This window comes from Danio rerio, chromosome 10 (genome assembly GCF_052040795.2).
Source record: "Danio rerio strain M-AB ecotype USA chromosome 10, GRCz13ab, whole genome shotgun sequence".
NCBI lineage: Eukaryota > Metazoa > Chordata > Actinopteri > Cypriniformes > Danionidae > Danio > Danio rerio.
In genome coordinates, this window is record NC_141030.1 from 47,312,165 (window position 1) to 47,331,187 (window position 19,023).

The 19,023-nt window shown below is 34.2% G+C and overlaps 2 protein-coding genes and 2 long non-coding RNA genes across 25 annotated transcripts in view; 2 read left to right on the forward strand and 2 right to left on the reverse strand.

Annotated features, from left to right (window-relative positions):
- Window positions 1-7,378, reverse strand: part of edil3b (EGF like and discoidin domains 3b) — a 66,841-nt gene extending 59,463 nt beyond the window's left edge. For all 21 annotated transcript variants that reach the window (XM_087271420.1, XM_087271419.1, XM_087271401.1 and 18 more), the window contains exon 1: window positions 7,184-7,378. In XM_087271420.1, coding sequence (XP_087127546.1) covers window positions 7,184-7,250 — 67 coding nt within the window. In that variant the 5' untranslated portion in view covers window positions 7,251-7,378. The remainder of the gene's footprint in view (window positions 1-7,183) is intronic.
- LOC147842205 (uncharacterized) lies at window positions 2,284-4,848 on the forward strand. The gene is made up of 7 exons (XR_015501552.1): window positions 2,284-2,359; window positions 2,640-2,679; window positions 2,976-3,003; window positions 3,191-3,244; window positions 3,555-3,671; window positions 3,802-3,905; window positions 4,485-4,848. It is a non-coding gene; the product is annotated as an uncharacterized LOC147842205 (long non-coding RNA).
- Window positions 7,379-8,865: 1,487 nt separating the features above from the next.
- LOC147842206 (uncharacterized) lies at window positions 8,866-10,821 on the reverse strand. The gene is made up of 3 exons (XR_015500609.1): window positions 10,748-10,821; window positions 10,104-10,151; window positions 8,866-9,253 (listed from the first exon to the last, which is right to left on the reverse strand). It is a non-coding gene; the product is annotated as an uncharacterized LOC147842206 (long non-coding RNA).
- A 2,439-nt stretch (window positions 10,822-13,260) lies between these two features.
- Window positions 13,261-19,023, forward strand: part of rasa1b (RAS p21 protein activator (GTPase activating protein) 1b) — a 47,955-nt gene continuing 42,192 nt past the window's right edge. For both annotated transcript variants that reach the window (XR_015501491.1, XM_087271281.1), the window contains exons 1-3: window positions 13,261-13,329; window positions 13,924-14,592; window positions 17,117-17,269. Coding sequence is in view for 1 of the 2 variants with exons in the window: in XM_087271281.1 (XP_087127407.1) it covers window positions 14,105-14,592; window positions 17,117-17,269 (641 nt within the window). In the remaining variant the exon portion in view is untranslated. The remainder of the gene's footprint in view (window positions 13,330-13,923; window positions 14,593-17,116; window positions 17,270-19,023) is intronic.

The window sequence follows — 19,023 nt, forward strand, 5'->3', positions numbered from 1 at the left end:
CACTAATAATAATAATAACAATAATAATAATAATAATAATAATAATAATAATAATAATAATAATAATAATAATAATGAAATTCAATAAACTTTTAATGATAAAATAACTCAAAAAGTAATAAAGAAATAGTTCAGCAAAACTCCATCATGACACTAACCCAGGTCACTTCTACACTAAAATGCTGGGTTGTCAAAACTCAATGTTGGATTTTGAATTTAATTGAAATGTTTAACCAAACGTTGGATTTTTCCATTACACTTTTTATTAAACATCCATATTATCCAAACATCCTTCATCCATATTTGACCCAACTTTGGGTTAAAACAACCCAGCAATTGTTAGAGTGCATGGTTTCTATATAAGCTTGTGCACTAACAACAATAATCATTTCAATGAAGTATTCATAATTAAATAACAAAATAATAATAATAATAGTAATAATAATAATAATAATAATAATAATAATAATAATAATAATAAAGAAATTTACACCAAATCCATTATAACACTAACCCAGGTCATTTCCACACTACAAAAAAATGCTGGGTTGTCAAAACCCAATGTTGGGTCAAACATGAAAAAACCCAAACAATTTTTAATAAATTTAAATAACTCATTTTTAAACACACAACAGTTGCTTTATCCATATTTGACCCAACGTTTTGGTTTAAAATAACCCAGCAGTGGGTCCTGCATTTTTGTAAGCCTATGAACTAACAATAATAATCATTTCAAGAAAGTTTTCATGATAAACTAGCAAAAAATAAATTCAATACAGAAATATTACACCAAATCTCCATCATGACACTAACCCAGGTCATTTCACCCAAAATAAAAAATCCAGGGCTGTCAAAACTCAACAATGGGTTGAACTTGGAAAAACCCAACGTTTTGTTACACTGTAAAAAATTTCCAGGTTTTCACAACAAGTTACTGTAATTTTTCACAGTAAATTACATTAGTATCCCTTCACAGTATTTAACTGAAAAATTCACAGTAATATGTTGTATTCATAATTTTATTGTGAAATTACGGCAGGTAGCATGATTACAGCAAATTACTGTGAAAAGGGCTATATCTTTTGCACGTTAGTTATAGAAATTCAAACCTTTTTTAAACTCAACGTAGAAATTAATACAAATGAACTTTTAACAGATAATAACAGAATGTTATAGCCCCCAAAACGATTTGGTTACCAACATCTTTTTGATTGTACTGCACCTTTATTTAATTTTATACAGTTAACATAGAATAGGAAATAATATTTGATGAACATAACTGTGTGCTTAGCCAAAACATAATAAACTGGAATAAAAAGTAATTAATTAATGAAACCAAAGACTGTAAACAGCCAACAATTATTTCAATGTCAGGGTAAATGTCTGCTTTAGAAGGTTTCATGAGTATTGGGCACCTGTCATCGCCTGGAGGTCACTAATCTCAGAATTAAATATATATATATATAAATTATTATTTTTTTATCTATATAAATAAACCACAGATTAGAGTTTTAAACAACTACATTCTAGCATGAAAAACAGTTAAAACTTCATTTTCGGACGCATATAGAGCCATCGAAGACGGGGCAATTGTCCCAATGTCTAGCCTGAAGACAGGCGCCTCTCGGCGGATACATGAGTAAAGAGCGCCGTTACCGCCTGGAGGTCATAGATCTCCGCTACCGGCAAAACACACTTAAAATTACACACAATCTTTACTAACAGTCCACAGATTTGAGTTTTGAAGAACTACATTCTCGCATGAAAAAGTGTTAAAACTTTATTTCATTACATATTACAAGCAATATTTATAATATTATGTGCCTTCTCATCCACCATTACAGCTTGATGCAGCTTGGTGCGAAATGAATCCTGGGAGGAAAAAATAATAATTCTCAATACACTCCAAACGAACTTTATTCTTATTGTTAAAGTCAGAGATATGTAATATTTTGAATGGCTAAGAAAATAATTAACTTTATATTTCAATCAATATATTACTCTTGCACTGCTTCGGTTCAGGACTCGTGTGACATTGAATCAGATTCAGATATTTTATCAGACGTGTTCATGAGCTCGAAGTGATCAACAAGCAATTCGTGTACAAGCAGTACACGAACCAAGCAATATGATGAAATATTAATGAATTATATGTTTGCGTCTTACAATATTATACAAAACGGAATCGTTTTCAGGCGAATTCGACTCTTTACTGTTCACTTAAAGGAGCCGAATTCGACTCTTTACTGTTCACTTAAAGGAGCCGATTCATTGAACAGAACTGACTCGACTCGACCGCAAACAAGCGCCATCACCACAGACAACGCCGTCGTCTCTTCACCCAACGGATTCATCCTCGGTAAGTGTTAAAATATGACTTTTGTCCGTTAAATGATTGTTGTATGTGTATTTCTGTATAGTGTATGTCATTTAACAGGAATTTACCGAGTAACTTACTTTAGTTGTACTCGCACGGACAGGGTTTAAGCGCGCCTTTTTTTTAAAGCAAGAAATTAACGACGCCAGATGGTGATTGTAGTGTTTTCTGAGGTATTAGCATAACGTTAACGTTAGTTCCTGAAAAAAAGAAAGGGAATTTTCTTTAATTAACTTCTTGTTAACTGCATTTTCTGTTTCAGTACAAGACTGAAGTAAAGGTGAAATGACTATAACGTTAAGGTAAACTCTGACCTTCACTTAAGTTAACGTTACGGTTAGTGACCATCATGTATGTTAATTTTGTTCACTGTAACGTTAACGTTAAGTTAGTTAAATAAACTAAACTCATTATGAAACAAGTCTTAACTGTTTTATTAAATGAGGCTTATAATACAATTCAGTTGTATTCTTTTAAACTAACACTAACACAGTACATATTGTATATTTCTCACTGGTGTTAATGCAGTGCTAACATTTACTAATGAGAACTAATTGTATATTGTCACTAACTGTAGATTTTATTTTTTGGTGTTCAGGTGTACCTGATAATAGCTAAAGTGTTAGGTGAGTAAATTCTGAGCACACAAATATAACCTAAATTCATTATCACAATCTAAACCTATATATATATATATATATATATATATATATATATATATATATATATATATATATATATATATATATAGAGTGTGTGCGTGTGTTAGGTTGAGTCTTATTCTACTCTTATTATATTCAAATTTTTTTACAGCCACAGATGTTGAAACACTGATGCTACCAATCAACCCTCGCTTGATTATTAAAGGTAATGTTGATGCCTTCCTCATTTTTATTAAATTTTAAATGTCAGGTTTTTCACAGATTTGTTGTGAGCAGTTTCTTGTACACACTCTTTTTCTTCTTCCAGAAGTTCCACCACTACCTCCAGTAGTAGTAAATATTAGACAAAGATTTTTTTAAACTATAGTTTTTATTTTTATTAGCAATTTTACTGGGCATGTGTGTTTGTTTGCTTGGTTTTTAATAGGCAGAGCATGGAATGTCAACTTTGTTTCTACAAACAAATTTAATTATTCACAAACACCTCTAATTTAGTCCTTCTTTCCCCCTTTTAGTCTTATTCCTTGGAGGGTCGTGTGGTCATGGGACCTCACCTGGATTTCACAACTGACTTTGAATCTGGTCTGAAACTGAAGTATGCTGAAGTTGCCTTTTGCACTCTGGAATTTAAGGTAATGTCTACAATAAATATTGTAACTGAGGGCTTGTTTTGGCGGGGGGGGGGGGGGGGGGGGGGGGGGGGTTAAACAAGGAATGTATAGGAGCACAAGTCATGACTCCCCTTGTCCCCTTGTTATAAAGGGCCGTGTTGCAGACACAAATTGTTTGTCTGTGCTGGAGACCAGAGGGGAAGCTGTCTTTAAAAGGATGGGGCTCTTATACCATATGTGAAGTTACCTATTCAGGTGAGTGGATTACATACAAGTCATTGCAAATGCATAAATAGTGGGAAATTTTTACTGGGCAGCACAAATTAAGTGAAACTCAAAAAACGTTGAAAAATATTTGGAATATTTGCAAAAAACTTGATTGAAATGAATACAACACAAGTGCTGTATCACTTCAATCAAGTTTTTTTTTGCAAAATTTTCCTAATATTTAAATCATAAAAAATTAGCTTGATGCAAGAAACATCCTGCTAGTATTCAAGAGCAAGTGCTGTGATGCACGTGTTAACTTTGCAATAAGTGTGAACCCAGCATTAGATTATAGTCTGTAAACAGAAGATGTAAATCAAATCAACTGTTTTAAAATGCTCTGCCTAGGTCATTAAAACCACTATTTGTTGTTGGACTGTTCTTGATTGTGTGTTTGTGATGGAAATGCTTTTCAGATGTTTTTGTTTAAATGATTGCAGTTTGACTGAGCTACAGTATTGTCAGCATGTTCAAACTGAGCTAACAGTAATTTTGCTCTCTAGTGCAGCAGTAGTGTCCCAGTAGTGTTGTATGAAGCTAACTGTTTGTCTGCCCTTTTGCTTATAGGTGCTTTTTGGGCACCAGTTTGGAGATGGGAGACAGACGAAGTCAAAGAAGCAGAGAAGACACATCAACCAGCAAGTGTGTAAAATTATCAGGAAAATGATTGACCTTGAATAGACGACTGCCTAATTTAGCAAGAAGTTTTGTCTCTCTCTCTCATGTGTGTATATATATATATATATATAATGAGAGACAGAGAGAGCGCACTCTGAAGCACTGCTTTTTATATGTAAGCTACATATGATGTCAGATTTTTTTATGAATATGTTCTTATAGTATTTTTTGAGGCTTCACCTTCACCTTTTGAAAGTTTTCTGAAATGTTTACACAGATGTCATTAAGCTGTTAAATAAATCTGTAAAATGTATGTGTGTTTGTTTTTATTTTGATTTTAGAGTCTTCTCAGATCACCCAAAAATGAAGATTCTGTCGTCATTTACGCATCCTCAGGTTGTTTGGACACAAAGAGGATTATTTGATATTTTTATTCCTGTGTTTAACAAAAAAACATTTTTAACAGAGCTGGAACAACCTGAGGGTGAGTAAATCAAGATAGAATTTTCATTTTTGTGTGACCTAAAATTGCTTTGAAATTTTAAAGCACCAAACTGTTAAATTACAGTAATCCGGGATATAATTGTAACTTTACAGTTAAATCAGGTATTTAAACTGCAACCTACTGCTAAATCACAGTAATCGTTTTGCAAATTCACAGTAAAATATAGTTAATTCTACAAGATAATACTGTGAAATCACAGTAACAGACTTTATTATCTACTGTAAAGTTACAATATATGGTTGTAATTTCACAATAATTTAATGTGACAAAACCACAGTAAATTACTGTGAACTACCTCACAATAATTTACTGTGAATTTACATACAGTAATTTACTGTGAAAGTAATGCCTTTATTAGCCAGTAATTTACTGTGAATTTAAGGTCAAATTTTTTACAGTGTACTTAAAACAATAACTTGAATTTAAATGACAGTTCTTAAACAACAAAGAACACACAACGCTTGTGTTTATCCATATTTAAACCAACTCTTGTAAAACAACCCAGTGATTGTTAGAGTGTATGTTTTTACATTTAAGCACATGAACTGACAATAACCGTAATTTTAAAAATGCAATAAGAAATATTTATAACACCACATCTCCATCATAACACTAACCCAGGACATTTCTGCAGTACACTACAAAAAATGCTGGGTTGTCAAAACCCAATGTTGGGTCAAACATGAAACAACAACAACAACAACAATAACAACAACATTGTTAAAAAAAACATCTAATAAATTTAAATGACTTTAAAAACACAACAGATGCATTCATCAACATTTGACCCAACTTCAGGTTGAAACAACCCAGCAATTGTTAGAGTGTATGGTTTATATATTTTGTAAGCAAGAACACTAATAATAATAATAATAATAATAATAATAATAATGAAATTCAATAAACTTTTAATGATAAAATAACTCAAAAAGTAATAAAGAAATAGTTCAGCAAAACTCCATCATGACACTAACCCAGGTCACTTCTACACTAAAATGCTGGGTTGTCAAAACTCAATGTTGGATTTTGAATTTAATTGAAATGTTTAACCAAACGTTGGATTTTTCCATTACACTTTTTATTAAACATCCAGATATCATCCAAACATCCTTCATCCATATTTGACCCAACTTTGGGTTAAAACAACCCAGCAATTGTTTGAGTGTACGATATCAGCATGTGCACTAATAACAATAATCATTATTCATAATTAAATAACAAATAATAATAATAAAGAAATTTACACCAAATCTCCATCATAACACTAACCCAGGTCATTTCCACACTACCAAAAAATGCTGGGTTGTCAAAACCCAATGTTGCGTCAAACACGAAAAAACCCAAACAATTTTTTAATAAACTTTAATTACTCATTTTTTGTACTCATACACAACAGCTGCTTTATCCATATTTGACCCAACGTTTTGGTTTAAAATAACCCAGCAGTGGGTCCTACATTTTTGTAAGCCTGTGAACTAACAATAATAATCATTTCAAGAAAGTTTTCATGATAAAATAACAGAAAATAACACTAACCCAGATCATTTCTACACGGTTGTCAAAACCCAATGGGTCAAACATAAAAACCCAACATTGGGTTAAAACATACCATTTAATTTACTTAAATTACCCTTAAAAACACAGACACAAGGGTTGCGTTTATGCTTATTTGACCCAACATTGGGTTAACACAACCCAGTAGGCCAGTTTTATAGTAATGACACCTGGGTGACAGCCTGAGTCACGGATATAAAGGTCAGCCAGAATGCACAGGATGACATTTACCACAATAATCAGCTTACTCCATTTTAAACACAGGTGATGTCTCGGGCTCTCGGTGTTGTTGATGTCCAGTATTATTATTATTGTGCAGGTGACCTCTGGATCACCTCAAACTAACATCAAACAAACATCACCGATCACATCACAGGCTATTGTCATCTTCATGCAGATTACACTGAGCGTGTGTTGTATAGAGGGCGCTGATATGATCATTAACCCGAAATAACCCCACCATCATGAATTATGTGTGAGAATATCTCAGTCTGATGATGATGAAGTTCTGCCGAGCGTTGTAAACTTACCCGTGTGAATGCTGTGGTGAACGCGAGTCGTATGGTGAAGAGTTGTGTTTATAACTCACCCGCGGATGTCGGATGCGGGAGGGACGCGCCAGTGCGGACGAACAGCAACAAAAACACGGGCAGCATCGCGGGAAACTCTCGTGTGTCCGCGGTTTGTCCTGCAGTCCTGAATCCGCGTTGTGTGGAGCAGAGATGCGGATGAAATGCAGAGAGACTCGCGCTGGTGCTGATGCTGCTGCTGCTTTAGCTTCACTGCAGTGATGATGAAGATGGAGAGCAGACTGACGCGCGCGCGCACACTCACTCACACATATAACTATAACTTTCAATTATTATAGGCATTTAAATGCATAGCTATACTTAACTTGCACTTAAACACCGAACGCTATATAGAGTTGGAACAAATAGACGCACTCAACCACTGCATTTAATAGTGTAATTTTAATTTAAAATAATCCTTATTTTAAACACCGACTTACTATATATTTGACAAAAAAAGTCATTTTATGTTACTTTAATATTAACTGGTTAATCAAATTCCAACAAAAAAAGTAAGTTATACAAAGTTTAACTTATTTGTTTAATCAGTTTGACTTGATGCAAGTTGAGATGAATTGAAAATTAATTAATTTTTTTTACAGTGAACTTTTGGTCAAATGCGCACCAATAAAACCCTTCTTTTTTTTTTTTGTTTTCTTGAGTAAACCTTTTGATAATTTAGCCTAAATTTAATTGGGAAAAATTGTCCTATTGGCTTTGTCTATAGCTATTTTGACCCATTTTTGTTTAAATTAATTTAATAAAAAAAATAAATTGGACATGGCTCAGTGGTTAGCACTGTCTTCTCACAGCAGGAAAGTTCCAGCTGGGTCAGTTGGCGTTTCCCTGTTGCATGTTCTCACCATGTTGACGTAGACATTGGCGAGTTTATTGATTTCGGGGCCCTAAGCAATTCCAGCCATGGGGCCCCAAGTCCTGAAATGCACCTTTTCTACTTTTACTTCATTTTTATTTATTTTGCTGTTTATATATATAAATAAAAAAAAATAAAATATATATATATATATATATATATATATATATATATATATATATATATATATATATATATATATATATAAAATATATATAATATTTATATATTAAATTATATATTATATAATGTATTATATAATATATATATTAAATATATAAAATATTTATATATATATATATATATATATATATATATGTATGTATATATTTATATATATATATATATATATATATATATATATACACTGTAAAAAATGTTACTTAGATCTAACTTATAAAAAGTGAGGCAAGTGGTTGCATCGGACGTTTTAGGTTGATTCAACTTCCAGCCTTTTTTAAGTATTTTAAACACTAAAACATTGCTTAAAACAAATGCAATAAAATTAAGTTGAGCCAAATAATATTTCTAAAATTACTCAAATCAGATAAACTTACTTTTTTTGTTAAACTTAAGTTACTTATACATTGCTATATGTTGACTGTACTCATTTTAATTAAGTATTATGAACTTAATGATCTAAATAAAATTAACCATGCATATGTCATTTAAAACGAATTTAATTGACTTCTGGCTGTAACCTCAGAAAATAAATCGGCGTTTCTATATTGTAAGCACAATATACACTAGTAAACACAGATAAACAGACTTTCCTGTCAATAACAATTAAATAAGAATGGGAAGATGGATTAAAGACCATAACATGTATTCAATATCAATCAATGTTCCTTTTAATAGTGACTACAAAATAGGCCATTAATGTGGCTACACATACACAATACATAAATAAAAACATTAATAATACCAGATCCTATTGAGAAATCATCCAAGGCAACTCAGTGAGGAGATTTGCATATTTTGATGAAGATTTTGGATGCATAATGTCCAGTCCCACAAAGAGTCTCTAATACATCTTAAATGTATACAGTTTTGATGGATACTTGAAGTCGAGGACATCGGTAAGTCCAAACAGGAGCCATCATGCATTTGACAGGTTTGGCAAACCTCTGACAGTCCTATGATAATCCAAACTGTGTTGGGCTGATGGCAATTTTTTCCCGTGGGCAGCCGCATGCACCTCTGATTCCTCACAACTCTATTGGTAGAGACAAAAAGAAACAGGAGTTCAGGTGGTTGCTACCAAACAACATTAAATAGCTAAATACTGAATAGGAAATAACTACAAGTGAAGTTACAAAAGTGCAGTGAGAATGATGCATGGATGAAACACCTTAGTTTATCAGTTAAAAATTACCTTAGTTAAAATTACCTAACTTCTATTTAAAAAATAAAAAAAGGTTATAGAGGTTGTGTAATTACATTATTCCAGGTGTTTTTAGTTATCAAATTTTAAAGAAAACTGTGATTTTACTCAGTGTAACAGTGCATGTCATTGTGGTTTCCTGTCAATCACAGAATTGTTAAAATTTAGGTATTACATTTTTTGTTTATTTTGGCAACTTATAAAGCATAAGAATGTGTATTTAATTTAGATATTAAAACTGTTTGAAAACGGCTATAAGAAAATTATAGAATACAAATTCTATAATTTAATTGTCATCTTCATTTTGCACCAAACTTTGCACATCATAATACAAATTTTATTAAATAAATAAATAAATACATTGCCATTTTACACATTACATTAAGGTTTACATTAAATTTTTGCTAAAGCTACATTTAATTGACTTTTTCTTCAAATTTAATGTCACTGGCAAATGACAGTTCAGTGATTCAGTGTTATCAGTTAGCTTTATTGAAAGACTGACAGATAATAAGAAACTGCATTAGGATATTTTTATACTGTTTTTACTGTTGCACACATAAAAAAAAATCTTCAGATATCAAATGTAATTCTATGGAGCCCACTATTGTTTGCAATTTTACCAATGTTTTACTTACCTGCAAATAATTATAGCTGTAGTTGTATCTAATGTTTTTCTTACCTGGATGTGAAGTTTGAAGATCCACAGGTAACAAAATCACTTTGGTATCTAAAGACCAAGAACATGCATTTTAGAATGAGGTGCATACAATTTAAATGGTTCTGTAAACATCAGTAGTAAATGTAATTTAAGTTAAAATAAATTGTAAATCTGTAATTTATTCACTATGCAGCATTAAAAAACTTATGGACTAAATCTCTAAAACACAAACTTTAAGTCATACTTTCTCTTACGTTAAACACAAACTACTTAACTGTTGCATACGTTTCTGAATTTAATATCCATCCTTAATGTGCTGCTATAACTTAGGTGAGCTAACTTTAGCTAAGTTATGCTAACAAACTGAACCCCCACACCCCGACCGCCCACCAGTGACCTTGTTAATCGGTTCTGCAACGTTAGTTATACCTACTAAGTGTTTTAAAACTACTTTCACTATTTTTCTCAATAATATCACTTTTAATCGTTAGTATAAACTAGCGTTGGTTAGCGTTAGCCAACTTAGCTTTCCATGTGAGAGCAGTCTAACTGTTAACATACCTGAGGCTACAGTACAATTTACAAAGCTAAAACCTCACCTGCCTAGCGAAGACAGCAGTTTTGCATGACTTTACAATTATCATTCGGCTAAATTTGCAACTTACCGTGTTAATCAGATCCGCTGCTGGGAGCAGTTAATGTCGACCATTGCAGAAGCTGCGTCTGCCTGCTAAATCCCGGGCAATGAAAAAGGAGTCACGCCAAACTATTAAAATCACGTTTTATGAACACCTGCCCACATCGACAGCTGCTCTAATAAATTGTCTGTGTCAACTCACTTTTATAACATTTATTCTACACAATAACCACGTACAAAAATCTACTCAAATAAATTGCATTAGTTTTATTTAAAATATACAGTTATATAAAAACTGATATATTTTAAGTAAAGAGGAAGCAAATTTTATTTTTTTGGTATAAAACAAATAAAATTAACTAGATTGCAATTATTTAAAGTAGATAGAACCAACTTTGTGAGTGTAGCACTTTTTACAGTGTATATATATATATATATATATATATATATATATATATATATAGTTGAAGTCAGAATTATTAGCTCCCCTTTGAATTGTTTTTCTGTTTTAAATATTTCCTAAATTATGTTTAACAGAGCAAGGAAATGTTCACAGTATGGGGTCAACATTTCTGTGTGGAGTTTGCATGTTCTCCCCGTGTTTTATTTTATAACTTTATAACTCTTATACAGTGTTCAGCATAAATGAGTGCACCCCGTTTTGAAAATGAATATTATTATTCATTTCTAAGTGTATATATGTGATGTATTTTGGTGCATTTGAGCAAAACAGATTTATCAAATGGATGTATTTATTAAAATAATATTTTAGTCACTGAACAACTTTGGAAAATGGAACGATAACACATTTAAAATCATGCAAAATATTACACAAAAAATTCAACAATTTTATATTCAGTATATTTTTTTGCTTCTCATGTTTTTTTAAATTACAAACTACCAAATTACTAAATAAAATTTTAATTTTTTTAAGTTTATTCCTGATTTTCGCTCTATTAAAAAAAGCTATATTTTTCCCTAAGGGTGGCACGGTGGCTCAGTGGTTAGCACTGTGGTAGCAAGAAGGTTGCTGGTTCAAGTCCCGGCTGGGTCAGTTTGTTTTTCTATGTGGAGTTTGCATGTTCTCCTCGTGTTGGCGTGGGTTTCCTCCGAGTGCTCCGGGTTCCCCTACAGCCTAACGCTATAGGGGAACTGATGAACTAAATTAGCCATGGTGCATGAGTGTGTGTGTGAATGAGTGTGTATTGATGTTTCCCAGTGTTGGGTTGTGGCTGGAAGGGCATCTGTTGTGTAAAATAAATGCTGGATTAGTTGGTGGTTCATTCCGCTTTGGCGACCCCAGATTAATAAAGGAACTAAGCAAAAAAAAAAAAAAAATTGGGTTTGTCTAGAGCTAGTTTGATACTTCATGTCAAATGTACAGTTTACTTGGTTGATGTCAAAATTGTGTGTTTGGCGCCGTCTGTAGGTACAAAAAGGTAAGATCATTTTATAATATGAGAATACATTTTCAAATTAATTCATCATTTACTGTATAACATAATGTTTCCCAGTGATGGGTTGCAGCTGAAAGGGCAACCGTCGCATAAAACATAAGCTGGAAAAGTTGGTGGTTCATTCCGCTGTGGCGACCCCGCATTAATAAATGGACTATGCTGAAAAGAAAATGAATGAATGAATGAATAACATAATGCTAGGCAAACTTCTGAAAAAACAACATATGCTGGTTAGTTATACTGTATGTTTTGATGTTGTTTTATAGCATCTAAACATATACCTTACCACCATGTATGCAGTTTTTCAACAGGGATCAGTTCTGATAATTCATGGATAAATATCAATAATGAATACACACAGTGCACAGCTAGGCTAATAAGTAGACCTCATGAGTCAAACCCCCTCAGAGACCTCTGCTTCTGTTTGAATTAATATTTTATACAGGATGCTTTACAATTTTTATGCATATACATTAGATTAGTCAGAGCCAGAGCCAAAACAAACTAATCTAACAATCAAATAGACTTAAGATCAGTCCGAAAAAAGAGTACACCCTAATTAATGTGTAAGCGAAATTATTAAACAAAATTTTAACAAACGTGACGAATCAAGAGAAACATAGGCTATATATTATATATATATATATATATATATATATATATATATATATATATATATATATATATATATATATATATATATATATATAACTTTTAGTTGAATTTCTTTGCAGATTTTTTGTTGTTGTTGCAACAAGTCGTTTGATTTTAAATGTATTAATTCGATTCCTTAAAAAAATTTAGGTGACCAAACACTTATTTTAAAGAATAAAATTGTTTAATAAAAAATGTTTTGTTTAAATGTACACAAATTACTGGATTTATACACTGAGAAATTGATTTAAAAATATATTAATAACGGTTTCTAAAGACACTGTTACCTCAGGACGTTTAATATATGATAATCTGAATCAACTGCTTTTTAAAACACCGTAATAAAAGCAAAACACTTTAACTCGCCGTGCTCTCTTGTTAGTGTTTAGGGATTTAGGACAGGAGGTTTGCGGGCGCGTTCACGTGTGGTGGGAGTGTTTGAGGGGCGCGAGCCTGCGCGAGACTTCACAACACAACTCTCATCATGAAACTATCTAAAGTGAGTGAACCGAAAGTAACAAAACAACTCATTAACATCATCTTAACCTACTTTTAACACTCCCGCATCACTGTAAACACGCCTAAGCGCTCAACTAACCCTCAAACGCAGCACTTTGTGGTGTCAAACTAGACCAAAACTATGCCAAGCTAACGAGCTAACGCACATAGCCGTCATTTGTGTGCAGATTTGATTTAATGCGGCGTTTCAGTATTAACCTTGCTGAAACGCGGTTTAACAGATCCTCGTAGATTTGATGTTTATCCCCAATTAATAAGAGTGTGATGTAACTACGTGTGAAAAAAAATCCGCTAGCATCCTTGTGAAGCGTGAACATCATTATGAGCAAAGATAAATTTCAAGATGCTAATCCCAATTTTCCTGTTTTAGGGACTGTTCTTTGTGTCATTATCACGATATTTACCCGATTTTGTTACTAATATTTTTATTTTTAAGTGTATTTATCTCTGACATTGTGTTTAATCTGTTATTTTCATGTTTTTGTCTCTTATGTATATCAATATAAAATAAAAACATTGATATTTCTAAACTATATTGCAGAATTTCATTAACTGTGTTCTTTACTATTTTCAGATGAGGAGAATATCACACTGTGAAGACCTAAATCTTTGTTTCGTGTGTTAAAAACCAAAACATCAGACTGAATAAAAGGCAAAAGTCCCAGAAAAGACAGTAAAGGTGTATTTGTGAGTTTCAGGGGGGGAAACCCTCCTGAATATTGCCTGCTTTTATTGTCAGCGTCACAAGGTTGACAATGATGGCAACCCATGGTGGAGGCAAGGAGCCTGATCCCTTTTCAATGGTGCCCCGCATAACCAGAGCAGACGGGGACACCCACTTACCAGCCTGTGATGGTCAAGGGATACAGATCTCAGACCTAGGATCAGCTTTATCCATCCACACCACAGTTTTACCACCTAAACAGCCTCCCACAGTCACGTATTCCATCTTTGGCAAGGATCCGAGACCTGGAACAGTCATGTTTGCCTCAAAGGGAGCTGGTGTTAGTGCTGGACATGTCATTTTGGGATCTTTTTCAGGAGTTGGCAGAGGGATGTCAGATCCTCAACATAAAGGTGCTGTTGGATGGGTACCGTCCGCATCCTTGAGTCCTGAAATGTGCCTGGCAGCACCTTCATTCCGTCCGCTGAGCATCGTTGAAGAAGGGGATACTCTGGATGTGCAGGAGATTGGAGAGGATGAGGAAATTGTCTTAACCCTCACCGCGCCGCCTCCCAATCAGTGAGTGATGCTTTGGTTTAATTCAACATAATTCAAGTTCACTTGTATAGCAATTTTTACAATAGTTGTTGTTCTGAAGCAGCTTTACAAAAGGCACCTACATTAGTCAAAACCAGATAATTTAATGACTTTTCTAGGGTGGACAGTATATAAGGTAATGTCTATAAGTTAGGGCTGCACAATATATGGTTTCGGTATCGATGTCGCAATAATCACACCGCAGATTACACAATGTTGAGTCTGGATTATTATTCAACATTTGCATGTGTTTTTGAGGCCTGTGACTGTATGAGGATTTTAAAATAATTTATGCATAAGAAATTGTATCATTTGTAACTTTAATAGCGATACATTTTACTAAATTGTTTTTATTTGTATTATTCAGTTTCTGTTTCTGAATATTGTTAGACTTTGAAAATGATCAAACACTGTTCATTTTAAGTTTATCTGTTTCTTTACGTCACGCAAAGTGACTTCCGGGTCAAAGCACTCTATCAAACTGTATGGGGACACTCAACAAATGGTAATAATAAACTTTTACAAAGCGATGTAATACTTTAAAAAAAATCAAGATCTTAAGATATATATATCCATGCCCAATATCCGATGGCCAGGAATTGATTATTGGCCAGGAATTGACACTGCCCTACCTAAATGATTTGCATTTTAATGCCAGAATAATGAGAGAATTTATTTATTTTTTTTTAGAATTTTTTTAATTAATTTCTAGACAGTCAAAAGTTTACACACATTTCCTTGGTATTTTATTTTAGCTTTGCTTTTATACTGTATAACTTCAATGTCAAATGTTTTTGGTCTCCTTCCACAAACTTTTCACAATAGTGTTCAGGAATTTTGGCCCGTTCCTCCTGACAGAATTGCTGTAACGGAGTCAGATTTGTAGGCTGTCTTGCTTGCACAAGCTTTTTCAACTCTGCCCACACATTTTCTATAGGACTGAGATCAGGGCTTTGTAATGGCCACTCCAAAACATTCACTCTGTTGTCCTTAAAGCATTTGAACTAATTTGGCATTATGCTTAGGGTCATGGTCTGTTTGGAAGAGCCATTTGTGGCCAAGTTTTAATGTCCTGGCTGATGTGTTGAGATGTTGCTTCAGTATTTCTCCATAAAGTTCTGTCTTTATGATGCCATCTATGCTGTGAAGTGGACCAGTCCCTCCTACAGCAAAACAGCCCCACAACATGATGCTGCCGCCCCCATACTTCACAGTTGGGATGGTGTTCTAGGCTTGTGCGCTTTCCCCTTTGTCCTCTAAATGCTCTTTATGGCCAAACAGTTCAATCTTAGCTCCATCAGCGCACAGGACATGTCTCTAAAATTAGTCTTTTTTCCCAGTGTAGTTTAGCGAACTGTAATCTGGCTTTGTTGTTGATTCTGGCTTGTTGATTTTCCCATGTTGTCATACAAGGAAGCAGTGTGTTTGAGCTTTTCCTTAAATACTATTCTACAGTTGTGGCTCCAATTAACTCAAATGTTGTCAATTAGCCAATCACAAACTTCCAAAACCTTGACATCATCATCTGAGCTTTTACAGAGGCAGAATAATCTTATTGTATGTACAATAAGACTTGACCTTTAAGACAAGTTATAACAATTTCTCAAATAATCTCTTTCTCATTATTCTAATATTAGGCATAACAGAAACTAACGTAATAATCCTAACTTACCTAAAAGAAAAAAAGTTTAGTCACATTAACATCTGACTTTTTTTTTTTAAATGGGTATGTGCCTTTTTATACAGTGTGTGTAAACATCTGCTTTCAACTGTGCGTGTGTGTGTGTATATATAAATAAATGCCGCAGAATAACAAAAAATAGGCAGCCCTAAGTGTAATAGGCCAAATAGGAACATTTAAAATAACATAACAGTGCAACTTTATAATGCATTAGTGTTAAAGTAACACAAGATCATACATAATCTTGACAAGATCATACATAAAACGTCTGGGACTTGTAAAGCTGCGCATTGATTGATTTGCTCTTCAGTGTTTGGACTTTCAGCAGTGAAAATTAAACCACACTGAACTGATCTAGTGTCGATTGGGTTGTCGTGGTCCTAACCTTCGACCAAAAGCCATTCAACAATGCACTGGCCCCTTACGGCTCCCCCTGCAGGAGGATGGTCCCACGTCGCTCCTTCGGCTGAGCCTGGCCAGGCGATGTCATGGTCCTTGATGTTGTTGTACTTTTAGAGGAGTTTTGAACCACACTTTGTCTGACCTGTAACCTAAGACCTTTTTGCCTTGGGAGACCCTACCAGGGGCATGAGCTTTCGATAACATAGCTCTTAGGATCACTCGGGCACTCCAGAGGAGCCCGGCCCCGGAAAAGCGAATAAAAATTAATAACTGAACTGAACTTCAACTCTGAAAACTGGACTGACACGGTTTCAGTTTACTATAACGTCTGTGTTAAGCTGCTTTGGCACAATCTACATTGTAAATGCGCCAGAGAAATAACGATGAATTGAATTGAACATAGTGGAGTTTGTGTCTTGACAGGTGGTATCATGGGAAGCTGGACCGGATGATCGCAGAGGAGCGCTTGCATCAGGTTCGAGCGGCCGGCAGCTACCTCATCCGAGAGAGCGACCGGAGACCCGGATCATTTGTGCTGTCATTCCTCAGTATGACCAACACAGTCAGTCATTTCAGGTGTGTGCTTATCCCTCTCCACATGTTGGCATTGGACCGTCACTAATGAGCTTGGGGTCTTTTTGAAGACAAAATGATTGATGTGAAATTAGATTTGTTTTTCATATGCTTTCCAAGTGCTGTTTAATGGAGAGAAGGGTTTTTTTGACAAATTTTATGCACAAAGTTATTGTTGAAACAATTGTTTTTGTCTTTGCCATGATGACCGTACACAGGGGCGCCGCTAGGGGGAAAAGTTAGGACGATTCTGAGGGCCCATACAATTAGATAGGCCCCAGAGACATTATCAAGGGCCCGCGCCAATCCCCCCCCCAACGTTTATTTTAATTAAAATTGTAATCGTGATTATTCAAAGTGATTATCAGTGGCCCATATGATCAAAATGTTTTGTGTATATTTATGAAGGCTGCATTAATATAGCGCACCGTTGCTTTAAGAGCTGCGCATACAACAATCCCATTTATGGTTTCCTTTTCACATGACCTTTCCTTCTCAAGTCTTTGTTTAGACTAATAGTCAATAAGTGCTATGTTTTGACACATTATTTATTTATTTTTTATTTGAGCATTTATGCATGCAACTTACAGGTGCGGTATGTAAATTTGACAAGCAGAGGTTTAACTAGGCATTGCACACCTGGTTCAAAACACACGCAAGCTTGGGTTGCCAGATTGAGGACACCAACAGGAGCGAGTCTACAGGCTGATTTAAGTCATGTTCTAAATAAAAGCAACGGCACGCTAAGAAAAGGAACATTTTTCATAACAAAAGGAGTTTTTGTCCTATAACCCACACCTGATATGTATATTTTAGAAACGGCTTTTAATTCTGACAGGTGAAAAACAGAAAACGGATCAGCTTAGGTACACCTCATGTGCTTTATTCAGTGTTAAGTGCTCATAATGTGAGTTTGAATGCCATTTCACATGATATTCATTGCCATACTACTGAAAGCAGCAGCAGATAGTTCACCTCAGATCTGGAAAATAAAATAAACTGTCTGAAATTGAATTTTAGAGCTGTGACTCAGTGAAAACCAACACACATCAGTGATTCAGCATCTACATTCAATAATGTTAAAGAGGGATAATTTGTATTCATTAGGTTATAAACCTTAACATTAGGCTGGAGTGCAGTGAGTGCACTATACTGTGCTTCTGAATGGCTGCATTTACATTTCTGTCGTGTTTCGTAACGCACATGTTCAAAGCAGAATATCTGACTTCAGCGCTGTTTTTAATAATAATAATAATAATAATAATTCATTTTATTTATAAATGGCGCCTTTCTGGACACCCAAGGTCGCCTTACAGTAAGCATCATCAGTCATGCTAAACAACTTAAACATTACTAAAAACAATCAATGACCAAACAAGTTAAAACGCAATTTTTTCAGATAAACAAGAATGTTTACTGAGCATGTTTCTGCAAAATTTGCAAACATATTATGGTATTTTTTTGCTTTAGAAGAGTCAAACCTTACATACAGAAATAGGGCCCTATCATACACCCGGCGCAGTGTGGCGCAAGGCGTGGCGCAGTAGTCTTTAGGTAGTTTCAGCTTGGCGCAAGAGTTGTTTTGAGGCGTTGTGCTACGTTGTTTAAATAGCAAATGCATTAGCACTCATTTGTGCGCTCATAGGCGTTCTGGTCTAAAAAGGAGGCGTTCTGAGGCGGACCGCTGGCGCGTTGCTATTTTGAGAAACTATAATAGATTTTTCATTAGACCAAAACTAACCCGGTCTAAACTCCAG